A 19,831-nucleotide genomic window follows, 5' to 3' on the forward strand; every position below is an offset into this window, starting at 1 on the left:
CCAGAGGTTTGGGGACCTTCCAGACCCCCCTGGATGAACCGGTCTCAGCCCAGGTCCCCCGTGGCCTTCCAGGCTGCATGTGGAGGCTGGAAAGCAGGGCCCGTACCAGCAGGTGCCTGGTCGCAAAGCCGTCTGGGGGTCTCTGTCCACCCCAGGAGGTCCAGCAGCCAGAACATGCCACAAGCTCAGGGTGCCTGCAAGGCACCCCAAGTCAGGGCCACGCTGCCACCCCCCGGGAAGGTGAGGTGCTTCGGAAACTGGGCTCCCGCCCTGGCTGCCCTCGGGCCCGACAGGCTCGGCGGTGGGGGAGGGAGCGGCTGGGACGCTGAGCAAAGGCCCATGGGCCCGTGCCAGGGCCCTGGACCCGCGGGGGCGAGCCGGACTCCAGCGGGAGGCAGGCTGCTAACCAGTAAGCAAGTTGTAAAAACCCAGCTCAGACACAACATCTGGCAGCTGCTTCAAATACTTCTCTGTCTGAAGTTGGAGTTGCTCGCGGCCGTCCAGTAAATCAAACCATGTGTTGGGTGCGCAGAGGAGCCCGCCGCCCCGAGGCACCCTGCTTGGCCGCCCCCGCCGCCCCCAGTCTCTCTTGCTCTTTAAATAGCCCGGGGCTCACATTCCATTTCCTTGTACGATCAATTCCTGGGAAGCTGCGGGGAGGCGAGCTACCTCCCTCTGTCCCACAGAAAGACGGAGGGAGATGGGCACTGAGCCTCCAGGGGCACTTGGCACCCGGGGCACCACGTCCCTGGCTCGGCCTGTTTCCGATGACTCCTGAGCAATGCCGCGTCTTCCCGGACCACCCAACCCACTCACTGTGGCTGGTCGGAGGGACACCCAGAAAGGGAGAGGGAGGCCAACTCTCTGCCCACTGACAGGTTTCAAGTTCTCTCCACATCCTGGCCTGAGCCTGAGCCTGTGGATTCCATGCACAACCTGGGCACCCAACCCCTAGAACAGTGATGGCGAACCTATGACACACGCGTCAGAGGTGACACGCGAACTCATTTTTTGGGTTGATTTTTCTTTGTTAAATGGCATTTAAATATATAAAATAAATATCAAAACTATAAGTCTTTGTGTTACTATGGTTGCAAATACCAAAAAATTTCTCCATGTGACACAGCACCAGAGTTAAGTTAGGGTTTTTCAAAATGCTGACACGCCGAGCTCAAAAGGTTCGCCATCACTGCCCTAGAAGAATGCCCATGGATTCTACAGCAGATCTGCTCTCGGGGGCCTGCCGCCAGGGGCAGGGGCAAGGGCAGGAGGGAGGCAATAACGATGGGGAGACTTGCCTTTTCGGCAGTGCCCCACCCCGGACAGGCCTGGCCTGGGCCGTTTCCCACTCTCATTGTGCCATAAACTCTCACGGTCATCCCACCAGTGGGTACTGTTTCAGTCCTGGTTCTAAAGGCGTGTGGAGGGTTGAATGGTGGCCCTCAGAGAGGAATGTCCATCTGCTGACCCTGGGCCCTGTGAATGTGACCTTATTTTTTTTTTTTAAGCCAGCTTTAAAAATACAAATTTTTTTATTGATTTCAGAGAGGAAGGGAGAGGGAGAGAGAGAGAACCATCAACAATGAGAGAGAATCATGGATCAGCTGCCTCCTGCATGCTCCACACTGGGTATGGAGCCCGCAACGCGGGCATGTGCCCTGACCGGAAATGGAACCGTGACCGCCTGGTTCATAGGTCGACGCTCAACCCCTGAGCCACGCTGGCCGGGCTGGATGTGATCTTATTTGAAAGAGGGTCTTAGCAGATGCACTGAGTTAAGGACCTTCATATGACTTCATCCTGGATAATCCAGGGGTCCCTAATCCATGACAATGGTCCCTCTAAGGCCCACAGGGAGCCACAGGCAGGAAGGAATCCCTTAGAGCCCCCGGAGGGAGCCGGGCTCTGTGTTCGGACTTCTGGCTTCAGAAATGCAAGGATTTCAATGTGTGTTGTATTAAGCCAGCCAGTAGGTGGTAATTCATTGTGGCAGCCACAGGAAACAAACACAAAGTGGAAATTGGGGGTCAGAGAGACTGGGCAAGGCCACACGGCTCTTCGGCTCTCCAGTTTCCATCCTCGGGCAGCGAGGGCGGGCCCTTCTCCCCTCACGCAGCCCCAGCGCAGGGACCAGCTAGTTTGGCTGGAGTTCATTCCACCTGGGGTCATCAGTAACCCTGTGGTCGCCTGCAGCTCCGCCGGCCGCTCTGCTTGACAGAGATCGCCGGGAAGGACCTTCGCAGACGTGCTTTCATTGAAAAATCTTCAGAAGGTGGGGCCCAGAGGTGCAGGTGGGAGGGAGAATGGGACGTCTGTGAAGAGACAGGGGAGATGTGACTGGGGAGGGACGTGGTCCTGGGGTGGTGCTGCCGTGGGAAACACCCGCAAGCAGCTCTGAGTGGACGGCCAGGCTGGACGGCACCGGAGCGGTGGCTCCGAGACTCTGAGCTCCTGGTTCAGCCGCCAGGACTCGCTTCCTGGGGAAACCCAGGGCCGGGGAGGAGCCCGAGCCGTTTCCCGGCTCCCGGTATTCCCCCTTGAGTTTTCCCTCAAAGACAAGCACGTCGGGGCCTGGGAAGAGGCGGCGTCGCAGCCCCGGGCCTTTGCACGTGCTCTGAGCCCAGAGCCCACAGAGCTGACGGCCACCCAGGGGTCCCTAAGCCTCCTGGACCACAGCCCCCTGCGGCCTCCAGAGGAAATGGGATCAGCAAGGGGTCTGCACGGGTACAACTCTGCGCATAAACCCACCCAACATGTCAGCATCAGCAACGGGCACCTCACAGTGCAGAGTCCCGGGCCCCGCTCCTGCACCCGAGCTTCTGGGATTTTTGCTTTCCCCCCCAAGGTCCCTGGCGATGGGGGAGGTGCTTGTGAAGTTCAAGCGAAAGCCCCCAAACTCGGTCCTGTGACTCGTGTGCTTCTCTAGGGCTTTCTTCGGGACGCTGTAAGGTCACCCACAGAGGAGTCAGGGGAGGGACAGTGTGGCCTTGCTTTCCTGCCTCTAGAGCAGACCAGGAAGGGGGTGCAGCTGGGCCGGTGGGAAGGCCCCGGGCAAGGTCAGAGCCCCTTCCCCGTGGCCCGCTGCCCTCCGTCCAGGCTTTCTCACGGGGTGCGCCCCTCTGCCCAGGAAACTCATCACCAGGCCAGCAGCCTGGGAAGAAAGGTTCTGCGACGTCGTTTTTCTAAAGTGTTTCTCTTTAAAAAAAAAAAAAAAAAGAAAAGAAAGAAAGAAAAAGAAAAGAAAAATAGAAGAAAAGAAAAAGATCTCAGAGCCCTGCCGAGCACACCGAGGCCCGAGCTGGACGGGATTGCGCCTAGGACACCGGGCTGGCCGGTGCCGCCAGCAGCTGAGCCCCAGGAGCCCCCGGAGAGCCGTGAGCGGCTTCCTCTGGGCTCGCTCGGCCAGGACATCATTTGTTGATTCTAGAGCCCAGTCCCTAGCTCATGATTTCCTCCCCGGTTGCCATGGCCCCGTCCCGAAAACACAGCAAACGCCTGGCCCCGGCAGCTCATTTATTTCAAATATTCCTTGCAGCTGGGCTCCAACCAGGCTTGGGTGTCTGGGCTGCAGCATGAACTAATTGCTCTGTCCTCGGCCCCTCCCGGCTCCCCCGGCATACTTTATGGTTCAGTAAAGTCCACATTCCTCATCTCACCGAGGAGAGGAGCGAGGGGCGGGAGGAAGGGCGGAGGAAGCCCAGTGCAGGAGATGGACATGGACGGGGAGGGAGGAGGGCAGGGGGAGGAGGGAGGGCCCTTCCCATCGAGGGCCAAGCCCGAGAGGCCGCTCGCTACCTGCTGGAGGGCAGGCTATTAATTACATCCACATGGGCCGGTCTGCTGGATGGTTTTATGAAGACCGCTCCCTTCAACGCGAAAGCCTGGCCAGCCCCCCCCACCCAGAAGTCTCCAGGCCACACAAAGGCCCTCCTTTCCCCTGTGCTCCCGACACCCGCCCCGCTCCCACCGCCTGACCCCACGCCTCCCCCGGCCGCCCCGTCCAAGCCAGCCAGAGCTCCAAACGCAACCCAGACATGAACTCCAACCTAAAAATAATGTCAGACCCCCCTTTCCTCCCAACATGTCTGCGGAAGGCATCTCGGGGTCCCTCTCCCAACACCCGCCGTGATCTTTGGGGACTGTACCCGGGAAGAAAGCGCATTTATCAGGAAGTCGGTTTAGGAGCGTCAGGTCCCTTCTCCAAGGCCAATTCCAGCCCCGGAACTGCGTTTTCCAGGACAGAAAGCAGTGCGTGGCTCTGAAGGCGTGTGTTTGCATGCTGGCTAGGGTGCCCGCCCGGCCGGCTCTAAAACCTCATTTCACCCCGGCTCCCCTCCCAGGAGATGGGCCCGGGATGACAGTTCCTCAGGGAGGCTCACCCAAGATCACACAGCTCACGAGGGTCAGAGCCAACATCTGAACCCAGGTCTGACTCAGGAGGCCGTGTGCTTGTCGCCGGGCCAACCCACCAACACGCCGAAAGAATTCCCCTGTACCCAGCAACTTTCTGAGAGAGAGAGCTGACACAGTCCCCGTGGGCTTCCGACCCGGGCAAGGTCACTCGGGGAGTTTGAGAAAACAGCAAATTCCTGGGCCTGGCCCCAGGAATGGGGATTCGGTCCGGCTCAGGCGGGGCCTGGAGACATGCATTTTCACAAACACCTCCCGGGTGCTGCTGGCGCACGTGGGCTGGGGAGAGCGGGCCAGGGGCTCTCAGAGGGGGACACAGCACTCTGGTCCCCGGGGGCTCGGCTGTCGGGCCAGCACACTTCCCCGCCCAGCGGACCCTGACATGCCTCGAGAATGAAAAGTGCCCACAGGGAGCTGGCTGCACTCTGGTTAATTCTTTGGAAACTAGTCATGACATGTGATCATTTCTCAACTGTTCTCTTGATCACTCACCGATCCTCCCAATAAGTCAGCCTTTCCGTGTTCTCGGCTGGGGGCTGGGTGTGAGGACCCTGCCCACGGCAGCGGCCCGAGCATCACTGTGCCTGGCCCTGGGGACAGACCCAAAGAGGAATGAATGACCAGCTCCTTCCACCGACTGCCCGGAGCCTGGACTCCAAGGACACTCACGCCTGCTCCTAAAAGCCCATTGTCACCTCAAGCTTCACAGCACAGGGACCAGCCCCAGGCTCCCCGTGACGCATAAATCCTTCCTGTTAGGTCAGCAAGGCCCGCAGTCTGGGGCGCGAAAAGAGATGGGGCACTCTGGGATCACCCATCCAGGGTCCTCCTGCTCTTCTGGGGCTCTGGCTGGCATCTGACGAGGGGGATGGGGTGGGGGGCGGCAATCCCCTCATTATCTGCTGACAACCGTGGCCCATGGAGCTGGCTAGCCCCAAGGGGCGTTGGCCACACCTCTGTCCCCTCCCCTAAGGCACAAAGAGGGACTCAAAAGTGGCTTCGTATTTTAATAAACTTTCCTTTATTAGGTGACTATTATCAACCATCATAAAATAGAATGGGAGTTTCAGGACTGTACAGGCCACAGGGCTCTGGGCTGAGGGGGAGAAGGGTGGGCTGGAGGGGGACGCTGGGGGCGGGGGGTGCAGAGACGACAGAGGCCTGCAAGCGTCCAGCGGCGGCGGGAGGCGCTGGGTGAGGCGGGAAGGCTGGGGCTGTGCGAGTGAAACTCTCTCATGTGCAACATTCATCAGAGCGGGACCCACCCTGAAACAGGAGGCAGATCTTCAAAAGTCTTACAGGTAAGGCTCCCCGGCCTGAAACAACAGCCTCACAATAATAAGGGGCAATTTACATTCCTCGCCCAGTCTTGGCACCAATGTTGTGCTTTAAAAAATATATTCCACTGGAAGACTTCTCTTGTTTTGTTTGTTTTTAAAGGTACCCTACAGCAGCTGTTTAAAACATAATTCTTACGGACAAATATATATGCATATATATTAAACATTTTAAACAAATAAAGTCATCTATTGTACCTGTACAGAAACGAACGGAGTCGACGTCGAGATAAAGAAATGGCAAACGTGGTGGCAGCTGGGGTCTGCTACGCGGGGGGGCTGTGGCAGGGAGGGGGGCCCCTCTCCTGCTGGCTGCTCTGCCCTGCCCCACCCCCCTGGCTCTGGGGCGGGTCGTGATGAACCAGGCACTAGGCAGAGACGCGTGTGGGCTTCCGTGAGGCGTGACGCCTCTGTGTCCCGCGCCCCAGCCTGCTCTGAGCTCCTCGGGGACAGAGACCCACTCCTCCTCCCTCCTGGGTTCGGTCGTCCCGTGGGAAGCCGGAGCTTCTGAGGATGCACATGGGACATCTCAGCGAGGAAGGCAAAAGCCAAGCCAAACCCACACCCACAGCCCGTGGAAGACACGGAAATAAACCGCGTGCGAAGGTGCGGGAGCCCCGTATCAGTAACGGCCTGGAGACACGGGAGCCGCCGCCGCGTGGAGCCGTGACCCCCAAGTTACTCCTACCGCTGGGAACTCAGAGCAGAGCCCCCTGGGAACTGTAGGCCAAGGGACCCGAACAAAGACACCTGTGCCCACGTGGGGACACACCGCAGACAGCCCGGCCAGGGCAGGCGAGGCACAGGCAGGCCGGGAGTGGCAGGTGGGAGGAAAGCAAGAGCACCCTCCGGCGAGGTGCCCGGAGCCAGGCCCCTTCCTAAATGGAATAAATAAATGGCTTCTGTGACTGTTGAGAGAATAAATACAGGGTCCGGGGCACCGGCAGGGACCGAAGCTGAGCCTTGCGTGCCCGCGGGCGTCCGGCCCCTCCTGGCTGCTGCCTCGTCCCGGAGTGTTTCTGGCGTCCTGAGCTGGGTCCCCGGCACGAGCCCTGTCTGAGCACCTCTTAGCACCCCTGGGCCTGCTCTCGGTGCCGGGCCGCCTCTTGCGGGCCCCACCGTGGGACCCGGCAGGTGGGGGCTCCCCAGGGCACCCCGAGAGCAGACGGGAGCTCAGTGCCGGGCGTCCTGGAGGGCCTTTCCGTGTCTTTTCCCAAGGAGGGGCTGTGACGGGCATGCAGGGGCCTTCCGCCAACGCAGGGAAGGGGCCAGAGGAGCCTGTGTCCAGAGCTGTCCGCGTCGGTGTCCCGAGGGCTCCGGGAAGAGGAGGAGGAGGAGCAGGGCCTTCCTCCCACGGCTGCGGACGCCCGTCCCAGGCGCAGGGTCCGCGGGCGGCTCGGCGGCTGGCAGCGGTGGCTGTCGTGCGGGTCCCGGCGGACGTCACTGGTAGAGGAGGTAGGCCTTGAGGGAGGCGGGCAGCGGCAGCGCCTGGATCTCGCCCAGACGCTCCTTCCCCAGGGCCAGGCGCACCGAGCGGCGGCAGAGATCCATGAGCGGCAGCGGCTCGGCTGCGGGGACAGAGAGAGAGAGAGAGAGAGAGAGGTTAGCTCGGCTCTGGACAAACACTAGCCACAGGCGGGTATCATTCCTATTCGTTTGCACACTCAACGGATAATTTTCATTTTAAAGTCATCATTCCTTGCGAACACAGAACCCACGGTGGGCCAGGCGCCCTCGCACGCTCGCTGCAAACACGCGTTCCACCCCCACCACCTGGGTGACCGTGATTTCCTGATCACAGGCAGATGAGGGAACGGAGGGGTAGAGGCCAGATGACGCCCAGGGCCGCGCTGCGAGGAGGACAGGAAGCTGGGATGCCGACCCAGGCGGCCCCCGCTCTCACACGAGGGCAAGCAGCCACCGCCGCCGCACCCGACCGCACGCAAGCTTCCGGGCAGGGAATTATCTTGTGAGACCCCAACTGCTCACGGGTACTGTTCCCAGCTGCATTTCACAGCTGGGGGCACTGAGGCACAGAGGTCAGAGGTCAAGGTCACAGGCTGGGCACCTGGACTGGAAAGAGGCCTCTAGCTGCAGCCTGTAAGGGCGCCTGTGTCCTTGTGTCCCTGAGGGCCCGGCCCTGTCTTCCTGCCAGGGTGGCTCCGTGCGGCCAGCGGCGCAGACATACTTTCAGCCTCAGAAGGAACCGGCAAGTCCTTCCCTCCCAGACCCGAGGCCCTGCTCACCCTTCTCCTAAGGTGACCTTCCCTGCCCTCGTCCCTAAAAGCAGGGCCAGGCGGGCACAGTGTTTGGACAGAGAAAGAGCCGACACGAACGGGTCTGCGGCTCCACCCACAGGCGCCCCTTGGCTCTGAGACCCCTTTGTGAGCAAAGCACAGATCAGAACCCCAAAACCCAGAGAAACCCCTGCATCTCCCTTGGGAGCCCATTCCCCCAACACAGAATGGGTTAACGTTCTTCAATATTCACCACTGCGTCTCAGAATATTAAAAGTAACATTAAGAACTCCTACGCCTGAGGGTGTCGGGGTAGGTGGGGAGTGGCTGCTAATGGCCGTCGGTTTCTCTTGGGGTGACGAACAGGTTCTAAAGTCTATTGTGGCGACAGCTGCGCAGCCGTGGATAGGCTAGAGGCCACCGAGTCGTCCACTTTAAGTGGGTGAAGGTATGGCGCGTGAATTACATCTCAACAAATCTGTTAACAAAAAATAAATGATTGATCACGCATTTACTAAATTCCAGGCTTTAAAAGAAGCCAAACACTGCTTCCCGTCGCCCATGGGCCGTCACAGGAGAAGGAACTGAAGTAGTAAATGCTTTCCATGGAGTACTCTGACCCCAGGCCTCTCCTGGTGGCCGGAGGATGAACCAAACGACCTTGCGTCCTTGAAGGTCAAGGGTTCCACAGACTCCAGGTGAGCAGGGTCGGGTTTCTCCCCCTTCCTACTTGCAGAGCCTTGGGTCTCCCTCACCATAAAGCATCCTGGCCCAGGCGACCCCAGATCTGGCTCCTCACTTGTGCCCTGCACAGCAGATCACGCCTCTGCCCGGGCCTCAGTTTCCCCATCTGTTAAGACACAGAATCGGACCAGACGGTCCCCAAAGTCCCACCCAGCTGAGGTCCCGAAGGCCAGAAACAGCAGCTCTCGGCCTGGACCTGCTGTTGGGGAGCGGCCCTTCCACTGGGCTGAGTGCGGGAGTTGGGAGGCGCTTCCTCTGCTCCACCCAGGGGCTCTCTCCCCTCTCCCCCAGTCCCTCCTCCGCATGACGTGGCTCAGCCCCCCAGGGAGCAGCAGAGGGGCTTCCCCTGGTGGCCCAAGGCACTGAGGAGGCACTGAGAGCCATTGACGGGGCCCCGAGAGCCCTGCCGGGCTGTGGAGTGAGGCCCGGGAGGGAGCTCCCATCACACTCTCTTGGATTAGTGAGTATCAGGTCAACTCACTATCCCCTTACGAAGAGACACTTGTACACAGCGGGCCTCCAGCTGCCCTATTTCGGGTGGTTATCATCACAGCACCAGTGGCAGCCGAGGCTGTGGGGCTCCTGGCGTGTGCCGGGTGGGGCTGTGGTCCCCATCCGACAGATGGGGAAACAGGTTTGGGGAGGTGAGGGCCGGGGCCCCAGGTCTGAGAGCCAAAGGCTAGAAGGTGGAAATACACCAGCCCATGAAACTCTACTGGTGAAGTGCGGCTCTCTCTGCACCAACGTGAAGCAAAAGCTCCCAGCAGCTCTTTGCAGCTCACCCAAAGGGGCAAGGCCCGCCAGCTCCCTCCAAAAGCAGCTGTGGAGTGTGTGTGTAGGGGGGGGCGGGGGGTGATTCCTCTGCCTGACCACCTTTGGGCCACTCTGAATAGCCCAGTTAGGGAGGGTTTGTGCGACCAGAGCGAGTGCCCTTCAGACATGCCACCTCTTCCACGATGGGCTGCAGGAGTGGCAGCTGACGGCTGCTGGGATGCGTTATGAGCTGAAAAGAGGACCCATCACCCAGGCGTCCCATGCATGGGGCTAGTCCCAGGGCCTCAAGTACACACAGAGGTCACCCTCCCCGGCCGATCTCACAGGAAGGAGACAAACAGTGAGGCACGGGGCATGGTCTGGTTGCTTTTCAAAGGCCGAGAATGCGCCAGCCACCGAAACAGACGTGGGCACTGTGCTATGGAAAACGTCTGTCTCATGGGTCTTGGTTGGTTGCTAACAGGACCCAAGAAGCCCCCCACCCCCAATACTTCTCCCTGGGGGCTGTACCCAGCTCCACCCACAAAGCTGGGTGCCCACTGGGTTCCACCAGGGAAGTTCCCAACAGAGGAGGCAGAGCTATTGGTGGGTCCTGGCCACTGTGCCATCTCCGGAAACGGGCGGCTCGCTCATTTGCATAGTTTATATGAATGAGAGGGGGGCGGGTGCCAGGACGCAGCTCAGGAATCAGGAAGTGAATCAGGCGCTATTTATGGGAGCAGAAGGTTGAGGAACTGGGGCGTCCATGCGCCAACTTCCGCGTTTCTCGGAGAAGCGGTTACCTGGGGGCCTGTGGGACCATGCTCGGCCCGCACCGCAGCCCGCGGCTCTCCAAGTCCTCGGACATTGCAACACAACTCGCTCCCCAGAGCCCACGCTGTGTCTGGTCCATGACTAAATGAATGAGCTTTGGAAGTGCCCGGATTCAGCGACATCCCCACCCTCACCTTCTCTGCTCCGTCATGGGCCTGGCCTCACTCCTGCCAGCAGCAGTGGCCGGGAAAATGCTCCGTGAGATGGATTCTAGAACGCCCTGGTGGGGCTGTCCTCCCGGGATATGTGTGCACAGCCCCTTACATGCAGTTCTTACAAAAAAGCAGCAAAACGCAACACGAACCCCTCGTTGTTGCCAACTGGGGAGGACGCCTGGCACCTGGCCGGGTAACGTGGGCACCCTGGGCCCCGGCCCCTCGACTCTGAGAGCCCACGGTCCCTGGGGAGGCAGGGCGTCTGGAGCATCCCTGTCCCTCACTGGCTTTTCCCAGAAGAAGCCCCTGCAGGGCGGGGTGGTCAGTCCCCCCCAGAGAGGATCGTCCCTAGACCCAGCTGGAATGGGGGTGCAGGAAGGGCCCCCCATCGGGCGAGCACCAGGCGGAAACAGGAGAAGGTCCCCAGGCGAAAGGCTCCCGGAGAAATGAGCTGAGACCCGGCTGAACCGACAATTACACCAGACCGCACCACGCTGACCTGGGAGACGTAAAAGGGAGAACCTGAAAGTGTCTAACTCACGGGAAATGCCTCCGTAGTGGAGGCGTCTGCTCCCAGGGGGGCAGAGGGGACTCCAGGCCAGGGACTCCCCCTTGGGTGACAGTGGTCTGCTGCTTGCAAATAGGCCTTCTCCCTCTGCCTCTGCAGGGAGGGTGGCAGGAAGTGCTGGGCCCGAGCAGGGCTCAGTCGCCCCACCACCATGGCCATCTCCACCCCTCTTCCCAGGAGAGAGCAAGTGACACCCAGCCCCTCTGGTCGCAACCTCAGCCCTGGAGGTCTCGAGCACCGAGGAGGAGTCAGAGCAGCGGCCTGCGGTCAGAGCTGCCTGGATGGGGGTGGGGAAGGTCACACCGGGACACACTGATAACGTGCTGCCTTTGGCCCAGCGCAGGGCGGGGACTCTTTTTGGGAGGGTTCGCATGGTGTGTGCAGGGGAGGGTGCGCACGCGGAGACTTTGGCCGACCTGCTCTGCACACAGCTGCTCCCTGCTGGGGAGAGGACCTGGCGGCGGGGAGGGGTGAGGCGGGGAAGGGGGGTGCGGATGAGTCCCCAGGTGTCCCAGGGAGCAGTACTGGATCAGGAAGGCCCGCCTCCACGGCTTTGAGAGCAAAGCCCAGTCCAGGCCTGACCAGAGCTTCTCCCTGGCACCCCCTGCTCCCTGGGGACCACAGATCCAATCTGGCTGCGACACTCCTCTGGGCAGGGGACTCAGGCACCCTGTGACCTCACCTGATGGGCACCCCACCCTCTGAGCGCCGGGCTGTTCCACCTCCCTCCAGGCAGGGGCGTAAGAAGGAGAAGGTCTTGTGGGAACGGTCTAGATTCGCTGTCTCCACATCTGCAGACGGTGGGCTAGTGCCTCCCCCCAAATTCAGGGCCACCTGGGACCCCATTGGAAAGAGGATCTTTGTGTCCTTAGTTAAGATGAGGTCACACGGAGCAGGCTGACCCTGGATCCCATGGCTGGTGTCCTTCCAAGAAGAGGAGAGGCACAGAGGAGAAGGCCTGAGACTAGGGAGGCTGGGAAGGATGCGTCTATAAGCCAAGGAGTGCTGGCAGCCAGCGGAAGCAGGAGGGGGCATGCACAGTCTCCCCAGACGGAACTGGTCTGCCAACACCTGGCCTCCAGAACAGGAGGGAATACATTTCCAGTGTTTAAGCCGCCCAGCTGGTGGTCATTAGTTCCAGCCGCCCCAGGAAACGCACACCCCGCCCCCCCCTTCCAGCCCCTCTCAGAACCAGCCCCCAGTCAGGCTTTCGACGCCCCCTCCCCCACCCAGGTGACTCTTATCAAGGCCTCCAGTGATCACCCTGTTGCCAAAGTTGATGGACAGCTCTCGGCCGTCAGCACACTCGACCTGGCATCACTCTGTCCTTCTCGAAGTCCCTTCTTTGCTTGGCATCCAGGACACCTCTCTCCCCTCCAGCCCCTCGTCCACTGGACCTCAAAGCACTGATGTGCCCCAGTGCTCGGCCTCAGCCCTCCCCCCTTTCCCCCCTCCCCCCGAGGGGATCCCAGGCAGTGGTCACAGCTCTAAACACCACCCAGCCATAGGCGACTCCCCACTGACCCCTGTCCCAGACCCTGTCTCCGGACTTACAGAGCCACCTGGACATGGCGAGGGAGCTCTAGCCCCATCGCCTCTTCCCTGGACAGCACCGCCCCCCCCAGCCTCCCAGCGGCCACTCTTCTAGGACGAGCGGCTCTCTTAACGCAGAGCCCAGGGGTCAGTAAGCAGGGAGGCTGGCAGCTCCAGCACGGTCACCCCATCCTCCCCCCACAGGTGCAGCGGCGGAGGACGCGCAACGCCCTCACGGTTTCCTCATCTGGATCCCCCAAAGTCTACGCCGTGCAGAGCGGGGCCACTCGTGTCTGACCAGGACTGGGAGTGTCTGGCGTGATGACCGGTGTGGACGGCGGGGAGCTCATTGTTAACCAAGAGGTGGGTTAGGCCACGGGCACTGCCAGTCTCCACCAGGGCCCAGCTCACCCAGCAGGTCTCCACAACCCACTCCCCAGTGCATTCCCCGCCTTCCCGCAGACCTCAAGGCATGGAGACTGCAAGACCAGAGCCAGCGTCTGTGCCCCTGAACCTGGGGGCTCACCCAGCATCTGTGCCCCTCACACCTGGGGCCTCACCCAGCATCTGTGCCCCTGAACCTGGGGCCTCACCCAGCATCTGTGCCCCTGAACCTGGGGCCTCACCCAGCATCTGTGCCCCTCACACCTGGGGCCTCACCCAGGATCTGTGCCCCTCACACCTGGGGCCTCACCCAGCATCTGTGCCCCTCACACCTGGGGCCTCACCCAGCATCTGTGCCCCTCACACCTGGGGCCTCACCCAGCATCTGTGCCCCTCACACCTGGGGCCTCACCCAGCATCTGATCTGCGGCGGGGGTTAGATCTCGGGGTACCAGGCCAAACCTGTCCCTCAATGACGGTTAGTGCATGGGTGGTTGAAGCTTTCTGGCCCACCCCGTTTGCAAGGTGAGATCTGCAGATGGGAGAAGGGACCCATGAGAGAGGGAGGGTCAAGCGTGGGGGTGGACAGTCCCGAGTTCCAGGACCTCCTACGCCCCTGGGCCCCCAGCCAGGCAGCCACAAAGCCCTCCATCCCCAAACTAGGACAGTGCCACCTCATGAGAGTTCTCCTCACACTCGGTCTGAGGAAGGCCACGCCTGTCCAAAGGGACAGGTGGGAACTGCTGCTGACTCAGGGTCTCTAACCCACGGTCTCTCCAAGGCCTCCTGGCATCACGACTGAACAAGCCCCCTGCGGGGACTGTGTCCATAGGCGCCTACCAGAAGCCGCCAGCACAGGGGACAGACCCTCAGGGCGAGAGCGGCCACTGGCTCACCACTATGTGAGTACAGTTATGTGACAGGACCTAGCACCGCCACCGCCACAAACCCCAGCTCAACAATACGCTGCTGCTGTGCTAGAATTCGGTCAACTGCAAATTCTAAAGGCAGGCCAACCAGCAACAAACCACATCTATCAAAGACCATCCCTCCATTTATTTATTCATTTATTCACCATCCATCCACCCACCCATCCATTCATCCACCCACTAACCCACTCACCTACTCATTCATTACTCATCCATCCATCCATCATCCATCCACCCATCCATCCAACCAGCACCCATCTATCTATCCAACCACCTGTTCATTCATCCATGAGGTGCTGCCAGGTTGGCCGGCAGATTCCAGCGAGAACTTCTCATTTAACCAGGGGCAAGCAAGCGTCGCCTCTGAGGACTGAGGATGCTGGGGTGTCTACTGAAAGACACTGTAACCCCAAGGACTTGCACAGACGCCTGGCCAGGCCCACCCAGGATCCCACGGACACAGGAGGCCGGGGGCGGGGCCGCCTGGGAGGGTGTAGGAGACACTTACGGTCGAGTCCGTTCAAGTAGCGCATGCGGATCTCACAGTGGCCCCAGACGGCGCTCACGACAGGATACAGTTTTTTGCCCTTGAGTCCCCGAAAAGCCACGCCCATGTACTGTCCATCCACAATGAAGCTCAGGGTCCCGTCGTCCATGTCCAGGGCCACCAGGAACGAGTCGGGGACAATGAACGTCTCGTCCGGCTCCAGAAAGGCCGGGTAAGTCTTGCTCGGCTGGTTTTTGCCGTCGTGGTAGAGCCGGTTGCGCCCCAAGTCCCAGCCCCAGGACTCGTGGTTGTTCCCCACGAGGGTCGTGTAGCCGACGGAGTGCAGGGGGGCGTCGGCCGTCGCCACCCCCACCACGGCGTGCGTGCCCCGCTGCCGCATGGCCCACGTGATCTGCCACACGTGCAGCCCCCGCGTGTACCCGACCTTGCCCCTGATGGCGTCCGTGCTCTGGGCCACCGGATGCCGGTGGAAGATCAGCTTGTCGTCCTCCTTGACGAAGACGTTGAGGGAGCGGTCGTTGTTGTTCCACGAGTGGAGGAGCTGGACCTCGTAGGACACAGGCGGCATGTCCAGCAGCAGCTCCAGGCGGGTGGGCTTGCAGTAGTCCAGGCCCTGGAGCTCCTGCTTCAGGGGCCGGTACGTGGGGTCCCTCATGTCCACCGTCTTGATCCCTCCGGTGACCTTCTGACCCATGGTCGCCTCCTGCTTCACGGCGTCCCCGACGCCCAAGGCAAACGCATCAATGGCCAGCCTCTACTCCCGAGGCTGCGAGGCGGCCTCTGCACGCGGTGGCGGTGGCGAGGTCCGTGCTGCCTGCCGGCTGGAAAGAGAAACAGGACCGGTGAGCAGAGTGTGGGGGAGGGGAGGCGGTCCACCAGGAAGGCCAGGGCCAGAGCTACGGCTGGCCACCGACGCGTTCCCCGCGGCCTGGCTCTGGGCTCCCATCACACCCGACACGGGCTGGCCGGGGCCTGGGCACAGAGGGAACCCCGCCCTGTCCCCCAGCTGAGCTGTCCTAAGGGAGAGGCCCCAGCCTGGCAGTCGCCGGGAGAGAAGGCTCCGGAACGGCGGCGAGATGCTCCGCGGTGTCGGGTGCACCATGTACCTGATCGTGATTTCTCGGGGCAGAAGGCCCGGTTGGCACAGATCCTGGAATCAGCCCCGGCGGAGGGCATCTTCCCTGGTGCCAGCAAGGGGGCGCTTACTCCCATGCCTGCTGCTTTGGGAGGCATAGCCCTGAGACGCCACCTCCCAGCCGCTCTCTCCCAGCACAGCCGCCTCCCACAGGCCTCGGGCTCACGCCAGGGAGCGGGCCGGGGCTACGCAGCAACGTAACTCCCGGTCGGCGAGGGCGCTCAGCCCGGGGCTCTCTGCTCGCGGGCCCTGAGCCTGCAGCAGCCCCCCCAGCAGGTCCCACATCCGCGTGGTGCCTGGACTGGGGTGCCAACGACGCTCTCTGGAGGCCCCTGAGGCAGCCCCTGCCAGGTGGGCATGAGAGCCTCACCCGCTGCCCAGCATTCTGGGCCAGCACTTGGATGACCACCACCTTTCCTTCAACCAGAAGCCAGCGTTTGGCTCCTTGGGCTCCAGCAGACCATCTGGGAGGAAGTCCGACTCCAAGACCCCTCAATCCTGCTCTGGCTGCTCCAGCCGTTGGCTCCTTTAAGGGAGGGCAGGTGGTTCTGGGAGGAGAGACCTCACTGCCTCTGCGCCACCCCCTCCATCAGGGGGCTCAGCGGGAGGAGGGGCTGACACGTGGGGCCGGGGGACTCAACAACCTGCCATCCCATCCCCCATGTCCGCCTTGAAGAAGGGACAGTCACAGGGACTGGGCTCCTGAGCCTCCCTCTGGGTCTGCGGGGGGGACTCTTGGCTGCCCGGTGGGGGGTGGGCTCCCAGGACGAGGGAGCAGGCAGGCTCCTGGCTCTGTGAACCTCACTCCACGAGTCTGCAGAGGGGCCGGCCAGAGGCCCTGGGCGCCTGGCTGCCGGGAACAGGGTCCCTCAGTCCCTCGCTCTGAGCAGCATCGAGGTGCCTGAGACGAAGGGAACACCGGGGAGCCGGGAGGGGGCTGCGGGGCTCCCTCTGCAGTGGGCTTGTTGCTTTCCCACTGGAAGCAAAGACAGCGCCTGCGGGGCCCGAGGGCGGGGGCCAGGGTGGCTGGGCACCTGGGACCACCGTCCTGTGCTGCCCGGGACCAGCAGGGCCAGGAGAGGAGGGGCGTGCGAGGGGCTGGGCGCTCCCGAGGCCCCCCAGCCGCCCGGAGCTGGCCCTGCGCTGGGAGGAGACCGGGAGACGGTCTTCCTTTGGGACAGGCAGGCTGCTGGAGGCTGGCTCCGGGCGAGAGAACCTGGACCCCGTGTCTCAGTGGCAGGCCCTGCTTCTCCCCCTCCCCCCACCAGTCGTTTCTTCCAAGACAGGCGGGGGGACCCCTTGTGTCAGATGCCTGCAAAGCCGGTGCAGAGCTGAGGCGTCCTTCTGCAGCTGGGGGACCACCTGGTTCCAGAAAGTTCTGTGCGTATGGAGACCCCAGAGACCTCCCATCCTAAATCTCTCAGAACAACCCGTTTCAAGCTTTCAGTCCCATCGACCCCTGAGAGCCACGGACACCTCCAGGACCCCCCTTACGGCCCCCCTGAGGGCACACCCCATGGCTTCGGGGCGGGCTTGCCAGCCTGCGAGGGCGGGAGAGCCTGAGGCTGGGTGTGGAAACGTGGTCCCAGTGACCCCTGAGACTGGCCTGCGGATGCCCCCCAACCTCCATCCGAGCATCCTCTGAGCTGGGGAAGGCGGGTCTCAGTCAGAAGCACCCACACCCCCTCTGTGTGGACACCCCCCTCCGCCGGTGCACAGTGACTCCTCTGCAGGACCCGGTGGGGACACGGGTCTGCTCTCTGGAAGGACGAGGAGGAAATTAACTTCCTAAGACAGTTCATTTGACTGCCTCTTGGAGCAGAGCAGCCATCGCCCTGTTCTGGGCTCTGTCATCCCAGCAGGAAGGTCCCCCAAAATCTCACTGAGGAAGGTCCCACCTGACCATGGTGACAGGTGACACTGGGCGGCGGGGTGGGGGGTGGTGGTGATGGCTGTGGGAGAGGATGGCGGTGGGGAGACCATGGCGACAGGTGACACTGGGCGGGGGAGGAGGGGATGCTGTGGGAGAGGATGGCGGTGGGGAGAAGTCCTTCCAGCACATTCATTTACAACACTTGAGAGCCAAAACCGGTTTGGCTCAGTGGATAGAGCGTCGGCCTGCGGACTGAAGGGTCCCAGGTTCGATTCCGGTCAAGGGCATGTACCTGGGTTGCGGGCACATCCCCAGTGGGAGATGTGCAGGAGGCAGCTGATCGATGTTTCTCTCTCATCGATGTTTCTAACTGTCTCTCTCCCTTCCTCTCTGTAGAAAATCAATAAAATATATTTAAAAAAATAAAAATAAAAATAAAACACTTGAGAGAAACTGGTGGGGATGGAGGATGAAGAACCACAACAGGGAGGATGAGAGGTGGGAAGTGGGGGGTGAGAAAGGGAGAGAAGGAGGGAGGGAAGGAAGGAGAGAGAAAGGGAGCCCTCAGGCCAGTGCCCCTGGGCCTGCTCACACCTCTAACTCCAGGGACCCGCTTTTCTTGTAACGTGCTGGAGAGTACACACTGGGCTTTGCTGACCGGGTTTTGCGGACCAGCAGTCTCCATGCCAGCGCCGCTCTGCCTGCAGCACCAAGGCCGCCACGTACGCACAGGAGCACAGCTGGGTTCCCATAAAACTTTATTTACAAGAACAGGCTGTGCGTGGCCGGCCAAGCCCGAGCTAGACTAAGGGCCCTGCCCATCGTCTCCCTGCCAAGGCCGCAGCAGGAAAGCAGGCCAGTCCAGCCTTAGGCCCAGTGACCAGAGAGACAGCAGAACCCCACGGGGACAGCCATCTGTCCGTCCAGGTCAGCCCCCCAGCTCCTCCTGCTCTGAGGGCCCACCGCCTTGGAGGCCGGTGCTAAGCAAGTCCTCTGACCGCCTCCGTGCTAAGCTCCTGCCCCCGGGGCCCCGCGATTAGGAGCCATCCGGGAGGGAGGCCCTGCCCGCCCGGACCTCCTGACCCTGAGCCGGGAATCTCTGGGAGGAAGCATCCTGGGTGATTCCCGCAGAGGATGCCCCAGGGCAGAGCCAGGGGATATGGGCCACCCACGCTGCTGCTTCCCCCCATCTGAGTCACCTCCCAGGTGGTCCGTCGCTGCGGCAACCCCAGGGTCACTCTTACTCACTGTCACCTGCCGGCCTCTACCCTGTGTCCAGGCCACGGTTAAAGCCAACACTTCCTTCTCACCGCCTTCCCGTTGTCCACACCCAGCCGCGTCCTGGCAGGGCCCCTGGAGCCATCGGCTGCCCACCTCTTTCCGTGGGTTTCAATGCGACCTGCCCTCTGCGTGTCCCCCAGGCGCTCCGCTAGCCCCCTTCCGGGGGACGGCCGCCGGCAGGATGCTTCCGTCCCCCGACTCCTCTCTGCCGGCCCTGCTCTGGGGCCTCCAACCCTTGGGGAAGTTCACGCACCCCAACAGCGGCTTGGCCACTGGCTAGGACTCGCCCTTAGCTCTTCCGAGCTTCTGTTTGCTCCTCTGAAAGGTGGGTGTCCCACGCTCACCCAGGATTCCACGGAGACAGTGTCCGGGGGAGGACCGGGGACACGGCCATGTTACTTTCCCCCTAAACCATGCTCCGTGCACTGAACAGAGATCGCCGTTACCCATCGTCTTGGTCACTGCACCTGGTCCTGCAGGTGGACGCTGCTTTGGGCTGGGACCCGGGTGCTTAGATGCGGAGCTAGAATAGATCATGTTGAGGGTCCCTTCAGAGCCAGGGGTTGTTCTGTGAGGAGCCATTGAGATACTGGTTTGGTCTGTAACGTGCCTCTTAACACTGACCCACGGGCGTCCCAGCGGGCACCACCCCAGCTCCGCACCAGCCTCCTCTGCCATCATGAGACACATGCAGGTGCCCGGCCTCACGGGGCCTAGTACTGCTACAGGAGTGGCAGGGCCTGCGATGGCTCTTCACCAGGTGGGAGGGCACAGCCCTTGTCCCCGCCCAGAAGCAACAATGTCACAGTGTGTCCGAATATGGCCCCGTGGGGCTGGGACGGGAGGGGTGGGGACAGAGCTGGCCTTGCTGCTGCCCTCACTACCCACGCATCATCACACACAGCCATGCACGCACACACGGGCACTCACATAGGGGTGCACACACACCTGGGTGCTCACACACATGGGCACTCACACACATGGGCGCTCACACACGGTGCACACACACGGGCACACACACATGGGTACACACACACGGCTGGGCACACACACACGGGCGCGCACACACACACGGGCGCGCACACACGTGGGCGCGTGCACACAGGTGCGCACACATGGGCACACACACAGGTACACACACATGGGCGCA

General features: G+C 61.6%; 1 protein-coding gene across 5 annotated transcripts in view; it reads right to left on the reverse strand.

The window, feature by feature from the left end:
- Nucleotides 1-5,412: 5,412 nt before the first annotated feature.
- The window catches only part of SPSB1 (splA/ryanodine receptor domain and SOCS box containing 1), a 62,911-nt gene continuing 48,492 nt past the window's right edge, over nucleotides 5,413-19,831 (reverse strand). For 3 of the 5 annotated variants that reach the window (XM_059691350.1, XM_059691349.1, XM_059691352.1), the window contains 2 exons: nucleotides 14,393-15,206; nucleotides 5,413-7,315 (listed from right to left, as the gene is read on the reverse strand). In XM_059691350.1, coding sequence (XP_059547333.1) covers nucleotides 7,188-7,315; nucleotides 14,393-15,086 — 822 coding nt within the window. In that variant the 5' untranslated portion in view covers nucleotides 15,087-15,206 and the 3' untranslated portion in view covers nucleotides 5,413-7,187. The other 2 variants (XM_059691351.1, XM_059691353.1) reach the window with 2 other exon arrangements.

The sequence above is a fragment of the Myotis daubentonii genome, chromosome 3, assembly GCF_963259705.1.
Source record: "Myotis daubentonii chromosome 3, mMyoDau2.1, whole genome shotgun sequence".
In the NCBI taxonomy this organism is placed as follows: domain Eukaryota; kingdom Metazoa; phylum Chordata; class Mammalia; order Chiroptera; family Vespertilionidae; genus Myotis; species Myotis daubentonii.